At 45.5% G+C, this 22,318-nt stretch overlaps 1 protein-coding gene and 1 pseudogene across 2 annotated transcripts in view; one reads left to right on the top strand and one right to left on the bottom strand.

The window, feature by feature from the left end:
• Positions 1-1,646, bottom strand: part of PGR (progesterone receptor) — a gene marked incomplete at its 3' end in the record, with an annotated part of 65,602 nt that extends 63,956 nt beyond the window's left edge. The window contains exon 1 of the mRNA XM_081098134.1: positions 9-1,646. Coding sequence (XP_080954260.1) covers positions 9-1,621 — 1,613 coding nt within the window. The 5' untranslated portion in view covers positions 1,622-1,646. The remainder of the gene's footprint in view (positions 1-8) is intronic.
• On the top strand, positions 208-12,459 carry LOC308525552 (arginyl-tRNA--protein transferase 1-like; annotated as a pseudogene). Its single transcript has 4 exons — positions 208-436; positions 6,258-6,358; positions 9,660-9,704; positions 10,821-12,459. The product of its transcript is annotated as an arginyl-tRNA--protein transferase 1-like (transcript).
• Positions 12,460-22,318: the final 9,859 nt, after the last annotated feature.

Consider the following 22,318-nt stretch of genomic DNA (forward strand, 5'->3'; position numbering starts at 1 on the left):
GCCCTCACCTCAGGTAGTTGAGATAGGGCGGGTAGACGGGCGCCAGCCCCTCCTTGAGCACCGCGGCGGGGTAGCCGAGCTGCGGGATCCCGTTGATGCCGAGCGGCGGGTAGAGCGCGGGGCCCGCCCCGGCGGCGCACACGGAGGCGGCGGCGGCGGGCAGGCCGTCCCGGGGCAGCACGCAGGGGCCCGCGCCCGGCGCCTTGCAGGGCTGCGGGGCGAACGGGCCCGGGTGGGGCGGCGTGGCCTCCGCCTTGTACAGCATGCACTCCAGGGCCGACCCCGACGAGGACGGGGACGAAGCGGAGGCGGAGGCGCTGGCGGGAGTGGTCGCCCCGGTCGCTTCCCCGGGTCTGGACGACGGCGCTCGCGGAGGAAGCGGCGGCGGCGCCAGCTGGAAATCCGGGAAGACGGCGGGGCTGGCGCCGGCCACCAGGTACGGGCGCGGGGAGCGCGCGGCGGCCTCGGCGCCTCCCTCCTCCTCCTTGATCTTCAGGGCGGGCGGCTGGAAGTCCCCGTAGAGCGGGAACGCGTCGTCCTTGGGCTCGGGGTCGGGCGGGTACGCGCAGTCGGGGAAGTCGCCGGCGGCGCCCGGGGGGGACGAGGCCGAGGGGGAGCCCCGCGGCGGGGCAAAGGCGCTGACCGCCGCGGCCCCGCCGTCAGGGCTGTCCCCCTCCAGCAGCTGCCGGGTGCGGGCGGCCAGCAAGGCCGGGTTGATGGGCAGGATGGGCAAGTGGATGAAATCCATCACCATGGTGGTCACCGGGGGGCGCCCCGGCCCCGCCGGCGGGTCTGGCTCGGCCAGGGCGACCCGGGGCGCCGAAAAGCGGGAGTCTTCCTTGGGGACCAGGGCGACGCCTCCTTCGGCCGCCCCGGGCGCGGTGGCCCCGGCTCCTCCCTCGGCCGCCGGGCCTCCCAGGGCTCGGGGTTTGCCCTTCAGGAGCGCACCCACTGAGCCCGCGGACTCGGAGCCCCCCTCCTCCACCTCCAGCGCGGCGGGCGGCGGGGCCGGCTTCCCCGCGGCCCCGGGCCAGTGCTGGCTGCCGGGGGCCGAGGGCAGCAGCTGCCGGGACGGTGACAGCCCCCGGGGCAGCACTTTATAGGAGCTGTCGCCAGCCTTGCTCTCCGGACGGCTCATGAGCAAGGGCAGCGCGCTCTGGGTGGCGGGGACAGCCGGAGGCCCTTCCGGAAGCTCGGGGCCAAACAGGCACCAGGGGCTGCTGCTGGCCTCGTAGGCAGGAGGGCTGGCGTGGCTCTGCCCGGCACCCGAGGGCGCCAGGAGCGTGTCCAAGACACTGTCAAGCAGCCCGCTGTCCTTCTCGGGGGGTCTAGAGCGGCCGCCCCCGGCGCCTCCTGTGGCTTCAACTCTGGGATACACGCCCTCCACGTTTGACAGCGCCTGCCGGCCCAGCGCCTTCGCGGCGGGGTCGGGCTCTGGCCCCTGGCAGGGCCGAGGGAAGAGCAGCCCGACCAGGGAGCCTGGCAAGGCCTCCGAGGTCTGGCTCGCCTGGAAGGGGCCGGCTTCCAGGCGTCCCAGCAGGGGAGAGCCGGCCTGGATGGGGGAGGGCGCGCCGCCCACCACGTGGGGAGCCCGGGAAGCCTGTGGCTTCGGCTCTGTCATAATGACCCGACTCCACTTTTTTCTCCTCCCCTGACTCTAGGGAGGAGGGATCGGGGAAGGAGGAGGGGGGTATCGGGGATCTAGGAGCAGCTGAAGGAGAAAAGGGGTGTTGAATGGGACCGGACCGGGCGGGGTTGGAGTGGGGGATCTCCACCTCCCGGGTCAGAAGGGGGCGGCGCTGGTCAGCGACTGCCCTTGCCCTCCATGGAGCCGGCAGGGGAAGGTGGCGGCGGTTCGGTCCCTGGGCGCGTGGGAGAGCAGGACGGGTCGTGCAGGGAGCTCGTGTGCTAACCGGGAGACTTCTTCAGCAGAGTTCCCCAGCCGGAGTCCGGAGTCTGAGCGCGGGAGGCGCAGCGTACTCACAAGTCGGCACTCCGGCGGCGGCGGCTTCGAAAGCAATGAGATGCGGCTGTATCGCCCGACCTTTCCTCCGGCTTCAAGCCGGTGCTGGCCGTGTAGCTCGGACCCCGGACTGCGATCCGCCTCTCTTCTCGCTAACACCCTGAGGCTGCTTGCCCCTCTCAGGTGCAGCCCGTGGTCCGGCAGAGGAGCGTTTCTGCCGGCTCCCTGTAGTTGGCGACCGTTCTCGCTGCAGCTCACTTTGCTGGGCAGGTCCAAGCAACTCCTGAGGTTTGCGGATTCCTCTCAGATAGATGCCCAGGGCAACGTTCGCATCGGGAAGGCTGCGCTCACGCACCAGACCCTCGCTCACTCACATGGCACCAGGCTTACCTCCAGAGTAGTGACAGCTCTGCGCTGGCCCCACACAGCTTTCTAATAACGACTCCTCCCCATCTGGAAGCCCCGCCCAAAGCCCCTCCCTACCCCAATTAGGGACCCGACCTGAAATTCTGGACTTGGTATTCCCAAACGCCAGTCAGTCTGAATTCCACTCTGCACAGCAGGTGCTGTGAGATGGAACTTCGTCAGTGTGTAAGTTTTTGTACTACCGGTTAAGGATTATGCCCAGTCTAACTGGAAGAAAAAAAACAAATGGATTCCACCAACAACTGAATTTTCAGGTTTTCAGTTTCGTACAAATTTAACATAGAGGGAGATATTTGGTTATGTTGTCTTTTAGAATAAATGTATCAAGGATGATCCTAAATAATTTATGAGATTCTCTCTCTCTCTTTCTTATGACTTCCATTAAAAGTGAGTACTTCCAAATTTCTCTTACCACAGTCGACATGTCCTGCTCCTCTTGGACAATGTGGCAGAAGTCTGGGTGTGGAAGGCAGTTGACAACACCTCTCTACCTACGAGGAAAGTTTGGGTGTTGTTTGTCATTACTTTGTCCTGAGGAATTCATGTTAAGGGAAGTTTCCTTTAACTTCAGTTTATACAGAGGTGGGCAAAAGTGGGTTTACAGTTGTGAGCATGGGAAACACAGTTTATTCTTGTATCATTATTTATTAATTATTGTGTTACTAGTGGCCCCGTGCACGGATTCGTGCACATTGAAAGGAAATTAATTAGAAGAAATATTTTAATATCGCCATTCGCCCTTTCTCTGTAATAGAAATGTCAACAAAAACAACCAAATTCACAATCGACAATGACAGATCAAAACACACGCTTGCGATTGGCGCCAGTGAGAGCTTTATATGTATCATGCATGCATGAGTCAACGTTTATTTTCGTTGCTGATCAAGTTCATCCTATCATGTTGATGGCGTATCCCAATGGAGATGGCTTCTTCCAACAAGACAATGCGCCATGCTACGGTGCTCGTATTGTGCAGGAGTGGTTTCAAGAACATGAGGGAGGTTTACCTTGCTTAGGTGGCCCCCACAATCATCAGATCTCAATCCAATTGAGCATTTGTGAAACGAAGTTAAAAGAGCCATCAGGCAGCTAGTTCCACAACCATCAAATCTCACAGAATTGGACAGTGCTATTCATCAGGCCTGGTGTCAGATTCCTCGCATCACCTTTCAACATCTCATGGAGTCAATGCCAAGAAGAATCGCCGCAGTATTGAAGGCAAAGGTGGCCATAATAATCTGGCCGGTCATAATAATCTGGCCACTCAGTGTATCTGAGATACAGAGTTAAACTAACAATCTCTGTGCTGAACCTAAGACCATTGGGTACCTTGATATCATATGAAATATACCATGCTCAAAACTGAATAAATCATTTGGAAAGTTCCTCAAGTTTCTCTCTCTGCTGATGCCCCACATGTCCTCTCGGCCAGGTGTGCAGAGTATAGTGGAAGACGCAGAGACTCCAGGATGGGCAAAGCCAGTGGAGATAGAAAGCCTGGATCCCTGAATGACCTGAGGAGTGTCTATATGAGTGAGAAATATACCTATATGATGTTAGGTGACTGGAATTTGGAATTGATTCCAGCAGTTAGCTTACTCTGACTAATTTTAGATACTGTATAAAGGATTAGGCATGTAGAGGAGGGGTGAAGAGAATTCCAAGAAGCAGATATAATATGTTCACAGGACCTCAAATAGGAAGACATAATATAGGAAAGCAATGAGGCCATTATGGATAGGGGATGAGACTAGAGAGGTGAAATAGTTTATTATTATTAATGCTATTATTGCTGTTTTTAGGCTTTCATCTTTCCAATCCACTTAAGATGCTTTATTGAGTATAATCCATATACCATACAGTCCACCCAGTTTAAAATGGAATCAAACCCGGGACCCTTTGGTCCGTAAGCCCAAGCTCTAGCCACTGAGCAAAACCAGTTAGGGCTATTTTATTTTTGTAAATTATTTAAAAAATATATTTTTGTTGATTTCAGAGAGGAAGGCAGAGGGAGAGAGAAAGAAAAACAACCAACAATGATGAGAGAGAATCATTGATCAGCTGCCTCCTACATGCCCCACACTAGGGATTGTGCCTGCAACCTGGGCATATGCCCTGACCGGGAATCAAACAGTGACCCCCTGTTCATAGGTCGATGCTCAACCACTGAGCCACGCCAGCTGGGCTATTTTATTTTTTAAAATACATTTTTATTGATTTCAGAGAGGAAAGAAGAGGGAGAGAGAAGTAGGAACATCAATGATGAGAATCATAGATCAGCTGTTTCCTGCATGCCCCACACTGGGGATCAAGTCCACAACCCAGGCATATGTGCTGACCTGGAATCAAACCAGTGACCTCTTGGTGCATGGGATAATGCTCAAGCAACTGAGCCACACCAGGCAGGGCATTTCTTATTTTCTTGCATTACAAGATACTCTGGACACATCTTGTATATTTCCTGCCTTAGTCGAAGAATCACCCATTTATTGGAAAATGATATTAAAAGTAAAGATCTGGGTGCTAAATTTATTTACATTCATTTTTATTTCTTAGAATTTTATATAATACAGCATATACTCTTTTCATCTAGTTTATTTCACTCAGCATAGTTATTTTAAGATTTATCAATATTGTAGTATGTGTCATTCATTTGTTCTTTTTATTTCGGAGTAGTAATAGTAATCCATTGTATGGATATACCACTGTTTATCTATTTACCTGTTGATGAACATTTGGATTGTTTCCCAGTTTTTGATATTATAAATAAAGCTATTATTCAAATGTGTGCACAAGTTTTATATCAACATATGTTTTAGTTTCTCCTGGGTAAATACCCACAAATGAAATGCCTGGATAAACTAGTAGATGTATGTTTAACTACTAAACAATTTTCCAAAGTGGTTGTGTCACCTTACATTCCCACTAGTAGTTTATTTCAGTTCTAATGCTCCCATATTCTGGATAACAATTGGTACAATCAGTATTTTTAATTTTAGCAATTTTAATAGGTATGTAGTAGTATCTCATTGTGGTTTTAATTCCATTTCCCTAATGACTGACACTGATTATCTTCCCTGTATCTTTGGCATGTTTGATTTTTTTAAATTGAATTTTTATTTCCTTATTATTGAATTTTGAAAGTTCATTATAAATTCTGAAGCAAGTCCATTGTCACATATGTGATTTGAAAATATTTTTTCATAGTCCATGCCTTATTTTTAAGCTCTCAACATTGTCCTTTGAAGAGCAGTTGTTTCAATATTGATAGTCTAATTTATCAATTTATACTTTTATGAATTGTGATCTTGGTGTCATAATTAAAAATCTTTGCCAAACCCAAGGTCACAAAAGTTTACTCTTGTGTTTTCTTCTGGTTTTATAGTTTTAGGTTTTACATTTATATATACACATGTGTGTATATATATCCTATATAATAAAAGCCTAATATATCAATTGACTGAACAGTGGAATGACTGGTTGGTGGGAGGGCAGGGCCAGCGAGCAGGTGGTGCCAGGCCAGCCAAGGTGTGTGCCAGCGGGCAGAGGGAGGGGACAGTAATTGGGGGGTGGCAACCAGCAGCAGCAGTGGGGCAATGAGGGGGTGGGGCCAGCTGCTCACCGGCTGGCGCCATCCCCCGATGGGCCCACCGGTTTCCTTCCACAGAGGGAGGCCACTGAAGGAGGGTGATGGGGGGCAGAGGGCCCCTCCCCCAAGTCCATAAATTTTCATGCACCAGGCCTCTAGTGTGTGTGTATGTGTGTGTGTGTGTGCATGTGTGTGTGTGTGTATATATATAATTTTAAGTTACTTTTGTTGGTGTTGTTGTTAATGCTCACCTGAGGATATTTTTCCATTGACTTTTAGAGAGAGTGGAAGGGAGAGGAAGAGACAGAGAGAAACATCGATATGAGAGCAACACTTCCATTGATTGCGTCCCCCAACCAGGGCCCCAGCCTGCAACCAAGGTACGTACCCTTGACCAAATGGAATCCAGGACCTTTCAGTTCAAGGGACCATGCTCTATCCACTGAGCCAGACTGGCTAGGGCTAAGTTACTTTTTAATAAGTTCTCTTTTTGCCCATGAATATTCATTGTTCTGGCACCATTTGCTGAAAAGAATAATCTTCCTCCTTTTAATTGCTTTATATCTTTGTTGAAAATCAATTATTTATATACTCGAGGCCTGGTACATGAAATTCGTGCCCGGAGGATGGGGGTTCCTCAGCTGGCCTGCATCCTCTCCAATCCGGGACCCCTCAGACATCCCTCTCACAATCCAGGACCGCTGGCTCCTAACCACTCACCTGCCTGCCGTGCTAAGAAATACAATTGCTTTTTTAATTGGAGAGATGAAGGTGATTTCCTGATTTAATGAGGAGGTTCGGGGTAGAGGGAAACCATTCAGTCTTTTATTATTATTTTTTTTAATTTTGTTTTATTGCTTAAAGTATTACAAAGAGTATTACATATGTCTCCTTTTTTTCCCGCCTTGACCTTCCCCCGGCCACCCCTATCCCCCAGTGTCTTGTGTCCATTGGTTATGCTTATATGCATGCAAACAAGTCCTTTGGTTGATCTCTTACTCCCCTCCCTCTTCCTTCTGAGGTTTGATGGTCTGTTCGATGCTTCTCTGTCTCTGGATCTATTTTTGTTCATCAGTTTATGTTGTTCATTCTATTCCACAAATGAGTGAGATCATGTGATATTTATTTTTCTCCGACTGGCTTATTTCACTTAGCATAATGCTCTCTATGTCTATCCAGGCAGTTGCAAATGGTAAGAATTCCTTCTTTTTTACAGCAGCGTAGTATTCCATTGTGTAGCTGTACCACTGTTTTTTAACCCACTCATCTGCTGATGGTCACTTAGGCTGTTTCCAAATCTTAGCTATGGTGAATTGTGCTGCTATGAACCTACGGGTGCATATATTCTTCCTGATTGGTGTTTCTGATTTCTTGGGATATATTCCTAGAAGTGGGATTACTGGGTCAAATGGGAGTTCCATTTTTAACTTTTTGAGGAAACTCCATACTGTCTTCCATAGTGGCTGCACCAGTCTTCATTCCCACCAGCAGTGCAGCAGGGTTCCTTTTTCTCCACATCCTCTCCAGCACTTGTCGTTTGTTGATTTGTTGTTGATAGCCATTCTGACAGGTGTGAGATGGTACCTCATTGTTGTTTTGATTTGCATTTCTCAGATGATTAGTGACTTTGAGCATGTTTTCATATGTCTTTTGGCTTTCTGAATGTCCTCTTTTGAAAAGTGTCTATTTAGGTCCTTTGCCCATTTTTTGATTGGATTATTAAGTATGATTTCCATTTTGTCTTACTGTCTGTTTGACTATCTTTATGAATAATTTTTTTCATAGTTTCCTAAAAATTTTTTTATAGATTCCTCTTATCAGATTGTGGGAATACCATTTGGTCTCTAGTTTGTTGAACAGTTGATTAGGAATAGATGCAGTTTTTTGTCAAATGATCTTTGTGGAGCTGTTTATATTTCGCAGTTTTTCTCTTTTAGTTTGTTAATATGGTGAATTACATTAATTGAGTTTGACTGTTAAATTAACCTTGTATTTATTAACCCTCTAGTCCTGCGATAAACTCTACTTAGTTATGATGTAAGCATATATATATATATATATATATATATATATATATTACTTTTTATTTGTTAAAAGCATGTTTACAATCTTAAATCTTCCTTCATGAGGAATATTGGTCTGTTCTCTTTTCTTATAATGACTGTCATGTTTTTGTATCATAATTCCAACAAATAAATGGCATACCTTTATATTAATAGAATAAAATAAAAGTTAAGTTTAAGGTCTCCACAAATACAAGTATTTTGGCATATGCTATTCTTCGATTTTGTGTCTTCACTATGTCAGAGGCCATAATATACAAAGAAGGCTTCCTCAAACTTGAAAAGATGATTGACTTTTGTCAAATCTACTCCAGTTTTTATAGCAAATGAAAGAATCATTCATTAATTTTACAAATAGCTGCTTACAGTATGTTGTTACACAGTTCGCTCTGTATGTTATTTTATAATATATACTAGAGGCCCGGTGCACAAAAATTTGTGCACTCGGGGGGGAGGGGCGGGTCCTAAGCCCAGCCTGTGCCCTCTTGCAGTCTGGGACCCCTCGGGAGATAACAACCTGCTGGCTTAGGCCTGCTCCCGGGTGGCAGAGGGCAGGCCCAATCCCTAGGTGCAGCCCCTGGTCGGGCTCAGAGCAGGGCCGATTGGGGAGTTGGGGCGCCACCCCCTGCACAGAGCAGGGCGGATTGGGAGGTTGTGATGCCAGCCTCAGTCACGCTCAGGGTAGGGACAATTGGGGGGTTGGGACACCGCCCCCTGTCACTCAAGGCAGGGTCTATGGGGAGGTTGCGGCGCCACCCCCTGTCACGCACAGAGCAGGGCCCATCGGGGGGTTGGGGCTCCGTACCCTGTCACGCACAGACCAGGGTGAATCAGCGGGTTGGGGAGCTCCCCCCTGTCACTCATAGAGTAGGGCCGATAGGGGAGTTGGGGCACTCCCCCCTGTCACACACAGAGCAGAGCAGATCAGGGGGTTGGGGTGCCGCCCTCTATCACCCAGAGAGCAGGGCCGATCAGGGGGTTAGGGCACCGCCACTGTCACACTCAGGGCAGGACCGATGAGGAGGTTATGGCTCTACCCCATCACACACAGAGCAGGGCCCGTGGGGGATGGGGGGGTTGGGGCGCCACATGCTGTCACACACAGAACCGCAGGGTGATCAGGGGGTTGGGGAGCTCCCCCCTATCAGGCACAGAGTAGGGCTGATCAGGGGATTGGGGTGCCTTCCCCTGACATGAACAGAGCAGGGACAATAGGGAGGTTGTGGCCCTGCCCCCTGTCACACACAGAGCCGCCGGGCGATAAGGGGGTTTGGGCGCTGCCCCCTGTCATGCTGATCCCAGTGCCAGGAGGCCACATGGCTCTGCTGATCCTGGTGCTGGGAGGCATATTACCCTTTTACTATATAGGATAGAGGCCTGGTACATGGGTGGGGGCCAGCTGGTTTGCCCTGAAGGGTGTCCTGGATCAGGGTGGGGGTCCCCACTGGGGTGCCTGGCCAGCCTGGGTGAGGGGATGATGGCTGTTTGCAGCTGGTCACACACCCTTCAGGCTGTGTGCCTGGCCAGTCTGGTGAGGGGCTGAGGGCTGTTTTCAGGCTGGCGGGTGACTGAAGCTTCCAACTGCTCCTGTTTTTCTTTTTTTTTTATTCTGGGCCAGCTTTAGCTCTGACTCCAGCTCTGAGGCCTCTGCTCCTGAAAGCAGGTATCTGGTTTGTTTGTGTTCTATAATCAAAACACTGTATCAACTCCAGCTCTGAGATCCCTGCGGGCTGAAAGCGGGTTTCTGGGGTTTTGTTTAGCTTCTATATTTGTAACTATGTTTCAAACTGCAAGCTCAGAGGCCGGCAAGGCAGGCGGGGAACGTTGGTTTCCTCCGTCACTGAAGCAAGCAAGCCTCACGTTAGTTTCAGGCTGCCTGGCTGCCGGCCACCATCTTGGCTGGCGGTTAATTGCATATCGCTCTGATTAGCCAATGGGAAGGGTAGCGGATGTATGCTAATTACCATGTTTCTCTTTTATTAGATAGGATACATTTTTACACTATATCATTCAATGGTAATAAAACTTCATGATATAAGTATTATTATCTCAATTTTTCAAATGAGAAAATTGGAACCTGAAATTTTAGACCTAGTAATTAGTAGAGCCAGAAATCACTATTAGGGCTTCTGATTTCACATCTAGTGCTATTTCCACTTTACTCATTGTGTTTCTGTTTTATACAGTTCAAGGTGTTGGGTAGTTGACAAGGTACATGCATAGTGTAGAAACATTTACTTGATCTGAGGCCACAGAAATATGTTCACATTCAGAAAGGCATGTTGGGCCACATAGCCCGGTGTTTTGGTTAAGTTTGGAATTTTTTATTGTTCATACGACTTTGAGAACTAGTGTTCTTCTGTATTTAAAAATAGATGATTGTGGTTGAAAGTTGTCACTTGATGTGAATACACAAAGGTCACTTCTCTGACTTACCTGTTTGACACACTCCCTGGGGTAGTAATACAGTGCCCCATACAAGTCTTGGCTTATTCAGGTCTCTCCAAGATGTACTGATCACCCACAAATGTAAACTTTCTATATCTATGTCAGGTAGGATAGATTTTGTCTCTAAGTAACAGGGTGCTCGACAAAAAGTGATTTATATTACAGACATTTATATTACAGACATCTCACATGACAAGAAGTCCGGAGAAAAGTAGTTCTAGGGTTGGTTAATGAGTTGCTCAGTAATATACTCAAGGTCCCAAACTTTCCATCTTTCAAGTCAGCTAGTGTCAGAGGCTTGGTTTTTTTCTTTCTTTTTTTTGTTCTCTAGTGCCCAAAGATGGCTATTGAAGCTACAGGCATCAGATTCTCACAGAAGTGCATCCAAAATTAGGCATATGGAGAGTTTTCCTGGAATGTTTTGTCTTCCTCTTTTTTATAAATCAAGGAAGAAAACCTTATCCAGAAGGTGACCCCACAGATATCCTATCAAGACATTGTCTAGAATTGGGTCATCTAAACCAGTAACTAAAGGAGAACTTGATGAGAGTAATTGTGATTCATCTTCTGCAGCTGAGTGTATAGCTCTGAGTACTTTGCTACCAATATGTGAACAAAATTGGGGTTCTGTTTAAAAGGAATGGAAGTAGGGATATGGCTAATGGGAATTACAAGAAATAGTATCTGATATTATGCCAAAGTCTAATTTCCCACAGAATCCTAAATGACATTTGATTTAAACTGAGAAAGAAATTTACACTGATGTTTGAATGAATTCAATAGCCCTCATGTAGTAAAGCAAGTCATAGTCATTTTGTTGATGGAGAGTCTTGCCTTCAATTTGTAAGAAACACAATGTCTGGGTCGGGCCCCTGGCGCCACGTTACTGCAAGAACGAGTCGGGAAGACGCTCCAATGGCATGTGTGCACATTCCAGGACTGTGCAGGACTATCAGGATCTGATAGACCGCGGATGTCAAAGAAGTGGGAGATATGTGTAAAAGCCTGTGATGAACCAAACGTGTTGTCCTCAGTATGCGATAAAGTGCTGATCTGTACAGTTCCAGCCTTTGAAATCTCACAAGAAGGTTTTTTTAAAAAGTTGGAATTTCTGGCCAAAGAGCAAATTTCCAAAAGAAATTGTGAGGATGAGCCTATGGAGCCCACCATGGAGGATGCCGCCGCCAGTGACATGGCGTTAATAAATAAATTGGGTATACAGTGTGACCTCAAAAAGCTCGGTGATAACCTCAAAGAAAGCTTAGAGAGGGGAGCAAAGAAGAAAGGAAAAAACGCAAAGAAAGAGGAATCTAACAAATTTATTCAGTCACAAGACAAAACAGAGGAGATGGACTCTGGGGAACCGTCCCACGCAGTGCACACGGATGGGCACACGGTTCCTAAGCCAGGCAAAGGGGCAGACTCGACAAGCCTCCATGTTGAAAAGCAAAGGAAATCCGGAAGGAGAGGAAGAGGTTAAAGCTCATGCAGCAGAGTCCAGCCAGGCGCCTGAGGGCTTCCAGGCTCCATGGGAACCAAAAGCCAAACCCAACCAGCCCAAATTGCTGGAAGAGTTAATTTTTGAATCTTTACCAGAGGATGCATCACATAAGTTAGAGGTGAAGGTGGTGAGATCATCTCCATCAAGTTCTCAGTTCGAAGTCACAATGCTGGAGTCGTTCCAGGTACATAAACGTTACCGGGTATGTAAACGTTCAAACTATTTGTACTATGATCCTGATTATTTGTTTCTGTCCTTGGGTGTCTATCATGTACTACAAGAAATTGCTTTCACTAGGCAACTTCATGAAAAAACATCTCAACTCAGCTATTATTATATGGGTTTCTACATTCATTGGTGTCCCAAGATGAAATATAAGGGTCATTACAGACCTTCCGACTGGCTGTGTCCTGAGACATATGTTTGGGTGCCCATCCAGCAGTGTCTGCCTTCCCTTGAGAGCTCCTAGTACTGCAGTTTCCACCAGGACCCTGAAGCAGGGATGAAGGTCGCAGCAGGGACCCTGATCAGCTGCAGGTGTTGTACAAGAAAGCCATAATGCCTTACGGTGTTTCTAAGGAGCAGCAGTGGGAGCAGGGTGAGGAGGCCACCATGCTTCAGTATGCCAGCCTCGTGGGCTAGGCGTGCTCCCAGTGGATGCTGCTTTTTGGGAACTGAGCCAGCTGTGGGAATCCCTGCCTGCCCACCCGCGAATCTTTCTTATTTTGACTATTGTATCGCTTTTCTAAACTATTTTGTGGTAATGTAATTGTGAGAATATCATGGCTAATGTAAAGATTTAAAAAATATGTTATGACTAAGCTCCATAATTGGGGTTTATCATTTTGGAAGTTTGTTTTTGTTTGTTTGTTTGTTTGTTTATTAAAGTACTAGAAGCCCGGTGCATGAGATTCATGCAATTGGGGGAGAGGGGGTCTCTCAGCCCGGCCTATGCCCTCTCGCAGTCCAGGAGCCCTAGGGGGATGTCCGACTGACGGCTTAAGCCTGTTTCCCACGGGGAGTGGGCCTAAGCCTCAGTCGAACATCCTTAGTGCTGCTACGGAGGCAGGAGAGGCTCCTGCCACTGCCACTATGCTCACCAGCTGTGAGCCCAGCTTCTGGCTGAGCGGCGCTCCCCCTGTGGAAGTGCACTAACCACCAGGGTGCAGCTCCTGCATTGAGCATCTGTCCCCTGGTGGTCAGTGCATGTCATAGCGATGGGTTGTTCCACGGTTCAGTCAATTTGCATATTAGCCTTTTATTATATAGGATTACAGATGTCTCCCATTTCCCCCCTTTGCTCTCTACTGAGCTCCCACCCCACCCAAGTCCTTCACCACACTATTGACTCTGTCCGCGGGCTATGCATATCTTACCTAATAATAGACAAACATGTAAATTGACTGTACCTTCGCTATGCTAACCAGCCAATCAGGAGAGTATGCAAATTAACCTAACAAAGCTGGTGGTTAATTTGCATACGTAGGCTCCAAGCAGTGGAGGGAAGCCTGAAAGCCCCGGGGCCAGCAGAGCAGCAAAAACCTCATGGCCACAGGGCCCGCAGAGCAGTGAAAGCTTCAGAGCCGCAGGGCCAGCTCCAGCTGGAGCCTGGCCAGAGCGAAGGCCTGGGTGCCAGGTGCCAGAGGAAAACCAGTGCCAGCAGCCAGGGGAAAGGAAAGCCTATTGCACGAATCTCTTCATGCAACAGGCCTCTAGTCTATATATATAAAAGGTTAAGCGACTGTCTGACCAGCCAGTAGGTATGATGTGCACTGACCTCCAGGGGGCAGATGCTCAATGCAAGAGCTTCCGAGCTTTGATGACTTGGCAGCAGTGGTTCTCGGGTGATGCACCCCGGGACCAGAGAGGAGGGAGCCTGATTCCTCGTGGGGCTGTGTGATTCCACCTTCGGCCATGGGTTATTGCTGGGGCACTGTCGGCCCCAAATCTGATTTACAGCACACTTGTGTTTGTGTTCCACACCCTGTACGACAGCATCTTTGCAGAGTGCCCTCTCGCACTCCGGGATCCCTTGGGGGATGTCAGAGAGCTGGTTTCAGCCTGATCCCCACAGGCCAGGCTGAGGGACCCCACTTGCTGGAGGGACTCTGCTCACTCTGCAGATGCCCTTCAAGTTGCAGCTCCACCCCAGGTGTGGCTGGCCGGGGAGGGACCATGGAAAGTTGGCTCTAGGGCATGTCCAGCCCGTCTCACACAGTCTTGCCCCGCCAGCCACCTTCTAATTAATTTTCTTTCAATGTGCACAGATTACCAGGTCACTAGTATTCGTATAAGTTCTTTGGTTAATCTCTTCATGTCCCCTTTTCCTCTGAAATTCCTCAGTCTGTTCCATGCTTCTATGTCTCTGGATCTATTTTGTTCATCAGTTTATTTTTTTCATTAGATTCCACATATGAGGGAGATCATGTGATATTTGTCATTCTCTGACAAGCCTATTTCATGTAGCATAACACTTTCTGGGTCCCTCCATGCTATCTCAAAGGGTAGGAGCTCCTTATTTTTTACAGCTGTATAGTATTCCATTGTGTAAATATATTACATCTTTTTTATCCACCCATCTACTTGGGCTGTTTCCAGATCCTAGCTATTATATGTAATAAAAGCGTAGTATGCAAATTGTCCCCTCAACCAGGAAGTGTCTGGGAGTTCAACCAGGGGGGCGGGGCCAGCTGGGGGAAGGGAGGGAAGCCCCTGCCGGCAGCCACTAAGGACTCTACCAGTGCACAAATTTCATGCACTGGGCCTCTATTGTAAATAATGTTGCTATGAACCTAGGGGTAATAGAATTTAGTTAATTATTTATTTATTTTTATTCTTTATTGTTTAAAGTATTACATATGATTCCTTTTTCTCCCATCGACCCCCTCCCTGGTGACTTCCACCCCTCAGGACATGCCTCCACCGCCCCAGTGTCTGGGTCCATTGGTTATGCTTATATGCATGCAAACAAGTCCTTTGGTTGATCTCTTACTCCCCTCCCCCTTCCTTCTGAGGTTTGATGGTCTGTTCGATGCTTCTCTGTCTCTGGATATATTTTTGTTCATTAGTTTATGTTGTTCATTATATTCCACAAATAAGTGAGATCATGTGATATTTATTTTTCTCCAACTGGCTTATTTCACTTAGCATAATGCTCTCCATGTCTATCCAGTCAGTTGCAAATGGTAAGAATTCCTTCTTTTTTACAGCAGCGTAGTATTCCATTGTGTAGCTGTACCACTGCTTTTTAATCCACTCATCTGCTGATGGTCACTTAGGCTGTTTCCAAATCTTAGCTATTGTAAATTGTGCTGCTATGAACTTAAGGGTGCATATATTCTTTCTGATAGGTGTTTCTGATTTTTGGGATATATTCCTAGAAGTGGGATTACTGGGTCAAATGGGAGTTCCATTTTTAATTTTTTGAAGAAACTTCATAGTGTTTTTTTCACAGTGGCTGCACCAGTCTTCATTCCCACCAGCAGTGTATGAGGGTTCCTGAGAACCCAGAAATCTACCCAAGCATTATGCTCAATTAATATTTGACAAAGGAGGCAAGAGTATACAATGGAGTCAAGACAGTCTCTTCAATAAATGGTGTTGGGAAAATTGGTCAGATACATACAAAAAAAAATGAAACTAGACCACCAACTTATACCACACACACACACACACACACACACACACACACACACATCTCAAAATGGATAAAAGACTTAAACGTAAGATGGGAAATCATAAAAATCTTAGAAGAATCCACAGGCAGCAAAATATCAGACATATGTCATAGCAATATCTTTACTGATACAGCTCCTAGGGCATTGGAAACTAAGGAGAAAGTAAACAAATGGGACTACATCAAAATAAAAAGCTTCTGCACAGCAAAAGAAACCATCAACAAAACAACAAGAAAGCCCACTGCCTGGGAGAACATATTTGCCAGTGGTAAATAGGGTTTAATCTCCAAAATTTACAGGGAACTCATACAACTTAACAAAAGGAAGATAAACAATCCAATCAAAAAATGGGAAAACGACCTAAATAGATACTTTTTGAAAGAGGACATACAGAAAACCAAGAGACATATGAAAACATGCTCAAAGTCACTAATCATCCAAGAGATGCAAATCAAAACGACAATGAGGTACCATCTTACACCTGTCTGAATGGCTATCATCAACAAATCAACAAATGACAAGTGCTGGCGAGGATGTGGAAGTTTGTTTTATGAACAAGACATGGTAAACTTCTCTTAATGTCAATATTTTATTTTATTTATTTTTTTAAAAAATATATTTTATTGATTTTTCACAGAGAGGAAGGGAGAGAGATAGAAAGTTAGAAACATCGATGAGAGAGAAACATCAATCAGCTGCCTCCTGCACACTCCCTACTGGGGATGTGCCCACAACCCAGGTACATGCCCTTGACTGGAATCAAACCTGGGACCTTTCAGTCCGCAGGCGGACGCTCTATCCACTGAGCCAAACCGGTTTCGGCAATGTCAATATTTTAGAAAGTAAAATCAATACATGAATCATAAATAATTTAAATAACAGTTGTGCTTTTTTTCTGTTAGAAATCAAAGCAGACTCTTTCCTCAGATCCATTTAAAACATTTGTTTATGCTAAAAAAAAAAATAACAAAAAAACCCCTTAAGTGTGGAGAATGTGTTTCTTCACTTAGAAAGCATCTCAGGAGAATGGAACTGCTGTTAGTTTCCAGTGTCCAGTCACTGTCCAAGGTCACATTATGTGGTTTAATAGGGAGCTCAGGAAGGCAGGTGGAAACATTTAACAAACAGGTATTGTCTTGACATCGGGAGTGTGCACCCCACGTGGTCCTGCTCATGTCTGCTGTCTGGCATGATTTCTTCCTGGAAAAATTACTAGTGCTCCCTGTTACTCTCATAGCATCCCAGTTTGGACAGTAAAATATATGTTTACCCTAGTTATATAATTTGCTCTATTTCTAAAAATCTAAGAAATGGAGTTTCTAAAGAAAATGTTGCTTCCTGCCTTCACTATCTGTTCGTTCCTTAGAACTGAGGACACTCGTCTTTGGTTCTTGATTAAGAATTAGTTCATATCCGACGTTTTTTGTTTTTTTTTTTTAATCCTCACCCAAGGATGTTTTTTATTGATTTTCAGAGAGCTTGGAAGAGAGAGCGAAAGACAGAGAGAAACATTGATGAGCGAGAAACACATCGATTGGTTGCCTCCTGTACACACCCCCACCAGGGCCAGGCTAGGGAGGAGCCTGAAACAGAGGCACATGCCCCTGACCTGAATGGAACCTGGTATCCTTCAGTCCACAGGTCGATGCTCTATATTTGCTGAGCCAAACCGGCCAGGGCATATCCGATGGCTTTTATCGCTATGTCAACTCAAAGTATTTTTTTACAGACCTTGAAGCATTTTTCAACTTTATGCACTAATTACTGGGGCTATACCCCTTATTCTTTGGGTCTATAGTTTAGCATAAAGTCTCCACAGAGCTTATACTACACATAGGTGCATTTTTCTACCCTTGGAGCTATATACACTTAAATAGATGGCCAATATTTAATTTTTAACTTTATAGTCTAGCTTTCTCTCTTTAATGTAATGATTTTTAGGAATTTTAACTTGTATACATATGGGATGTTATAGGATAAGAAATGATTGGAAAATATAAGTACTAAATATTAAGGTATGTTATATAGTTAATCTGTAGTTGATACTGTTTAATATGAATATGCTTCATATTAAAATGAATATTCATTAATGTTATTCTATTAAGGAGAAAGCTACTATGATATTGGGAAGGAGCATGAAGATCAAGAACCAGAACGTAATTCTTTTACTACATTCTGAAATCAGATATTTTGGAGCATGGATCAAAATACTAGCTATTTATCTTAACATTTTATTATATAAACTTAAAGTTTATCTCTCTAGGAAGGGGTAAAGGAATATGATGCTGTTCTGGCTAATTTTGATAAACTATGCAACAATAAATGTTATGTAAAATAGCATATCTTTTCTTGATTAGTCACCAGAAATAACACTTTCCTCATGATGTTTATAAGAAGATCAATAGTAATTGTATAGTTGAGGTTAAAATAAGGAACTATGATAATTTTAAATTTAAAACTATACTACATAAGACATAAAGGAAAGCTTTCTCTATGAGTTTTGCAGTTATTCTCCGTGTAACTATTGTTAATATTTAAAAGGATATTGGAATGGAATCGCCATCCCCCCAAAAGAGTATAAGATATAACCTACATAACTTGCAAAATATCTATAATAATAAAAGTGTAATATGCTAATTAGACCAGACAGCCGAATGACCTCTGGACGTCATTCCGGATGTCCTTCTGGATGAGGCCACCACAGCGGGGACCGAGGTAGAGGCGGTTAGTGGCAATCAGGTAGGCAGGCAAGTGGTTAGAAGCCAGCTGGTCCTGGATTGCGAAAGGGATGTCCCACTGCCAGTTTGTTCCATTATTTTCTTTTCATTATTGTTATTCATTTAAAATACAGTTGTATACATTGATTTCAGTTTGCTATCGGTTTTAGTTTCAATTTTTTTTCTACTCCTTGGTGATTTATTTTTATTTTTAGACACTATAGAACATTAACATGCTTCTAGAAGTCATAACTACAAAAAAGTTATCCTTACTCAGAGAAATGTCATGTCCACCTCTGTTCCTTTCATCTTCACCCCACTCCATATAGGTAATCAATTTGTTGTTTTCCAGTTTATCCTTCCTGTGCTTTTTGGAAGCATAAGCAGATAGGTTTGCTTTTTAAATTTCTCCTTATTTACCATAAAAAAGGGAGCGCTCTTCACTTAATAATATATCCAGGAAATCACTTAATGTATGTTTATATAGTTCTTTCTCATTAATATTTACAGTTGCATAATATCCACTGTTTGCACATACACTATAGTTTATTCAACACTTTCCTATTGTTATTCTGATTTTCTCAAGAGTTTTTAATTGAGAATGAGTGTGAATTTTGTCTAAAGCTTTTTAGTATCTATTTTTCTTCAAATTTAGTCTTGATTTCTGGAAGTTTTTGGCCTTTTTCTTTTTTTTTTTTTTAACCTGAATTTTTCAAGTTCTTAATGTATCTTTCATCACATGATTACCTACTGTTTTCTGGCCATTTCTTTCCTGAGTTTTTGTATTTCTGCTTTGTGTTCTTCCTTCTGAATAGCAATTACTTCATTATATCTCCAAGAAATTTTGGCTTAAACAATTTTCATCTGATTGATAACAATATTCTGGTGATTTTTTTTCCCTATAGGAATGTTTTGTTGCTCTTTCCCCATTTTAGAAACATGGTGTTGTGTGGATGTGGTGTTTATACCTTTTCAGTTTCTCATACTTGATTAAGTTGCATATTTTGTGAGCTGCCTTTTTACAAAAAGCTCATGTTGAAGAAAGAGGAAGACTAGGGTAATATGGGGCTTCTACAACTCAAAGGCTCCCAGTTTGTGTTTTAGTGACACCATCAGGTCTCTGCTACTTCTTGAACTTGACCTGATCAGGGAAGTTTCTATTGTCATACCTAAACTTCTACAGGTTCTACTCTATCCTTGCCACCATGAGTTCTCCTCTGCCCTTGCTACAGGCCTTTTGGGGGATCCTTCTTAAATGTAGAAGACATATATTTGATGATTCATCTCTCTGGGTAACTTCTGAGCCCCCTCTCTGCCTCCCACTGTGCTCCTCAACCCTGCTTATAACAGTTCCCATTCTGAGTGCGGTCCTCTTCAGGGTTTGTGTATGTGCTGATGACTTTTGAGACCTGCTAGTTATTTTTCTACTGCTCTCCTTACTCTTCCCTTGACTTTTAAACCCCATCACAGTTTTCTGCTCGGTTTTGCTCCCAATTCTGTGTAGAGAAGCATTCATGCACAAAATTTGTAGTTTGGAGGTGTTTTTTGTCTTCTGCCTTTGTTGAAGGTTGAATTTGCATTTCTCTCATTGTCCTTGTTTCCTTATGGCCTTCTGGAGGAGTGCAATGATTCATAACTGAGCTGCCACCAAGGTCTTACTGGAAATTAGAACCTACTTTACAATGTTTCCTGTGTTTTACTTATCACATCACTCTAGTCCAGTTATTTCAATTCTTTGTTGCCTCATTTCCAAAGTGGATTAGACAATATCTACTAAGTTTCATGTAGGGATACATTGACATACTAAAGTTGGTCTGATATCTGATATGTGATGTGTTCATTATATTGTAGTGATGATGATGATGATGATGACGACGACGATGATGATAAAGATCCTGGGAGTCTGAGGCTATGGTTACTTACTGATAGAGGGGTGGAGCGCCTGGTTTGAATTAATATGGAGTTTTCAGGAGGGATATTATAAACTTTCTGCTTTCCTCTTCTCCCCTTCCCTTTCATTAACTGCATCTAAAAATACTTGGTTTGATTGGGTAAGTGTAATACTCAAATCATCATATATATGACTATATAATATTTGTGGCATTTAATGGCCAAGCAGAAATAAATGATTAAGTATTAAGGATGCCCTTGATTTTATTATCTATTTGATTATAGTACTGAGCAAGTTTAATGGCACTACATTTGGCTTAATTATAATTAAAATATATGCCTTTTTAGAATTAAATAAAAAACAATGAGATATCTGTGCTTACACTTACGATGATTTTTTAAAATCCACAATTAATGATTACTTGGATACCTGAACCAAGACAATTGCTTTCTTCCCTACTGGGATGTCTTCTAATCTCCTTCCACACCAAAAAATCATTTATTACCCAAGCTTGTTTTCAGTATTTCATTCCTCTCCTGCTAGCTACCTCTCAAGAGATTTGGAAGTGAGTTTGTATTGGAAATGATTGTGAATATTGTCTGTATTTATATGAACTTTAATTTAAAAATCAGAAATTCCCCATAATTTCATTTGTATCTCATCTTAAATAAAAGTGTTGCTCCGTTGTTCAAAGCCTAAATCAAATATCACTTCCTCTGTGAAGCCTTCCTTGACTTGCCCAATGCAATTAGAGAAATTTTTTTTTTCTGTTGCAGCACTTTCCACATTGTGTTGTGTTTTGTGCACGGCACATGGCTTCTAGAGCAGAATTGAATGAGATACATGTGTATCTTCAGGCTCTATATATTTATTGGGAATTAGAAGCCAGTCCCTCGGCCTGGTTGGCAATCGGGGCCAACTTGGGGGGGGCTGGCTGGAGGGGCGAAGAGACCGTGGGAGGTTGGCAGGCCAGGGGGAGGGACTGCGGGAGGTTAGGCAGATGTGGGAGGTTGGTTGTGGGAGCACACTGACCACCAGGGGGAAGCTCCTACATTGAGTGTCTGCCCCCTAGTGGTCAGTGCGCATCATGGCGACTGGTCAATCAGTTGTCCAACTGCTTAGGCTTTTTATATATAGACTAGAGGCTCGGTGCACAAAAATTTGTGCACTCGGGGGTTAGGGGGCCCCTCAGCCCAGCCTGTGCCCTCTCACAGTCCTGGACCCCTCGGGGGATGACCACCTATTGGCTTAGGCCTGCTCCCCTGGGGATTGGGCCTAAGATGTCAATCAGACATCCCTCTGTCAGCCCGGCAGCCCTCGGGGGAGGTCCACTTGCCAGCGGGGAGCAGGCCTAAGCTGCAGTCGGACATCCTTAGCGCTGCTGAGAAGGCAGGAGAGGCTCCCACTACCACTGCTGTACTGGCAGCCATCAGCCAGGCTTGTGGCTGAGCAGAGCTCCCCCATGTGGGAGTGCACTGACCACCAGGGGGAAGCTCTTGCATTGAGCATCTGCCCCCTGGTGGTCAGTGTGTGTCATAGTGACCAGTCATTCCCAGTCTTTCTGCTGTTAGGGTCAGTTTGCATATTACCCTTTTACTATATATGTTAGAGGCCTGGTGCATGGGTGGGGGCCGGCTGGTTTGCCCTGAAGGGTGTCCCATATCAGGGTGGGTGTCCGATATCAGGGTGGGGGTCCCGCTGGGGTGCATGGCCAGCTTGCGTGAGGGGCTGATGGGTGTTTGCAGCTGGGCACACCCCCTTCAGTGTGGGGGTCCCCACTGGGTTGCCTGGCCAGCCTGGATGAGGGCTGATGTCTGTTTTCAGGCTGGCCACACCCCCTTTAGGGTGGAGGTCCCCACTGGGGTGCCTGGCCAGTCTGGGTGAGGGGCTGAGGGCCGTTTTCAGGCTGGCCAGTGACTGAAGCTCCCAGCCTCTCCTTTTTTTCTTTCTTTTTTATTCTGAGATTTATTTACCTTCTATAATTGAAACATTGTTGCCATCACTGGCGCTCCTGGCTCTGAGGCCCGGCCGGCTGAAAGCAGG

The sequence above is a fragment of the Myotis nattereri genome (assembly GCF_964212035.1).
Source record: "Myotis nattereri genome assembly, chromosome: 9".
Taxonomy (NCBI): Eukaryota; Metazoa; Chordata; class Mammalia; order Chiroptera; family Vespertilionidae; genus Myotis; species Myotis nattereri.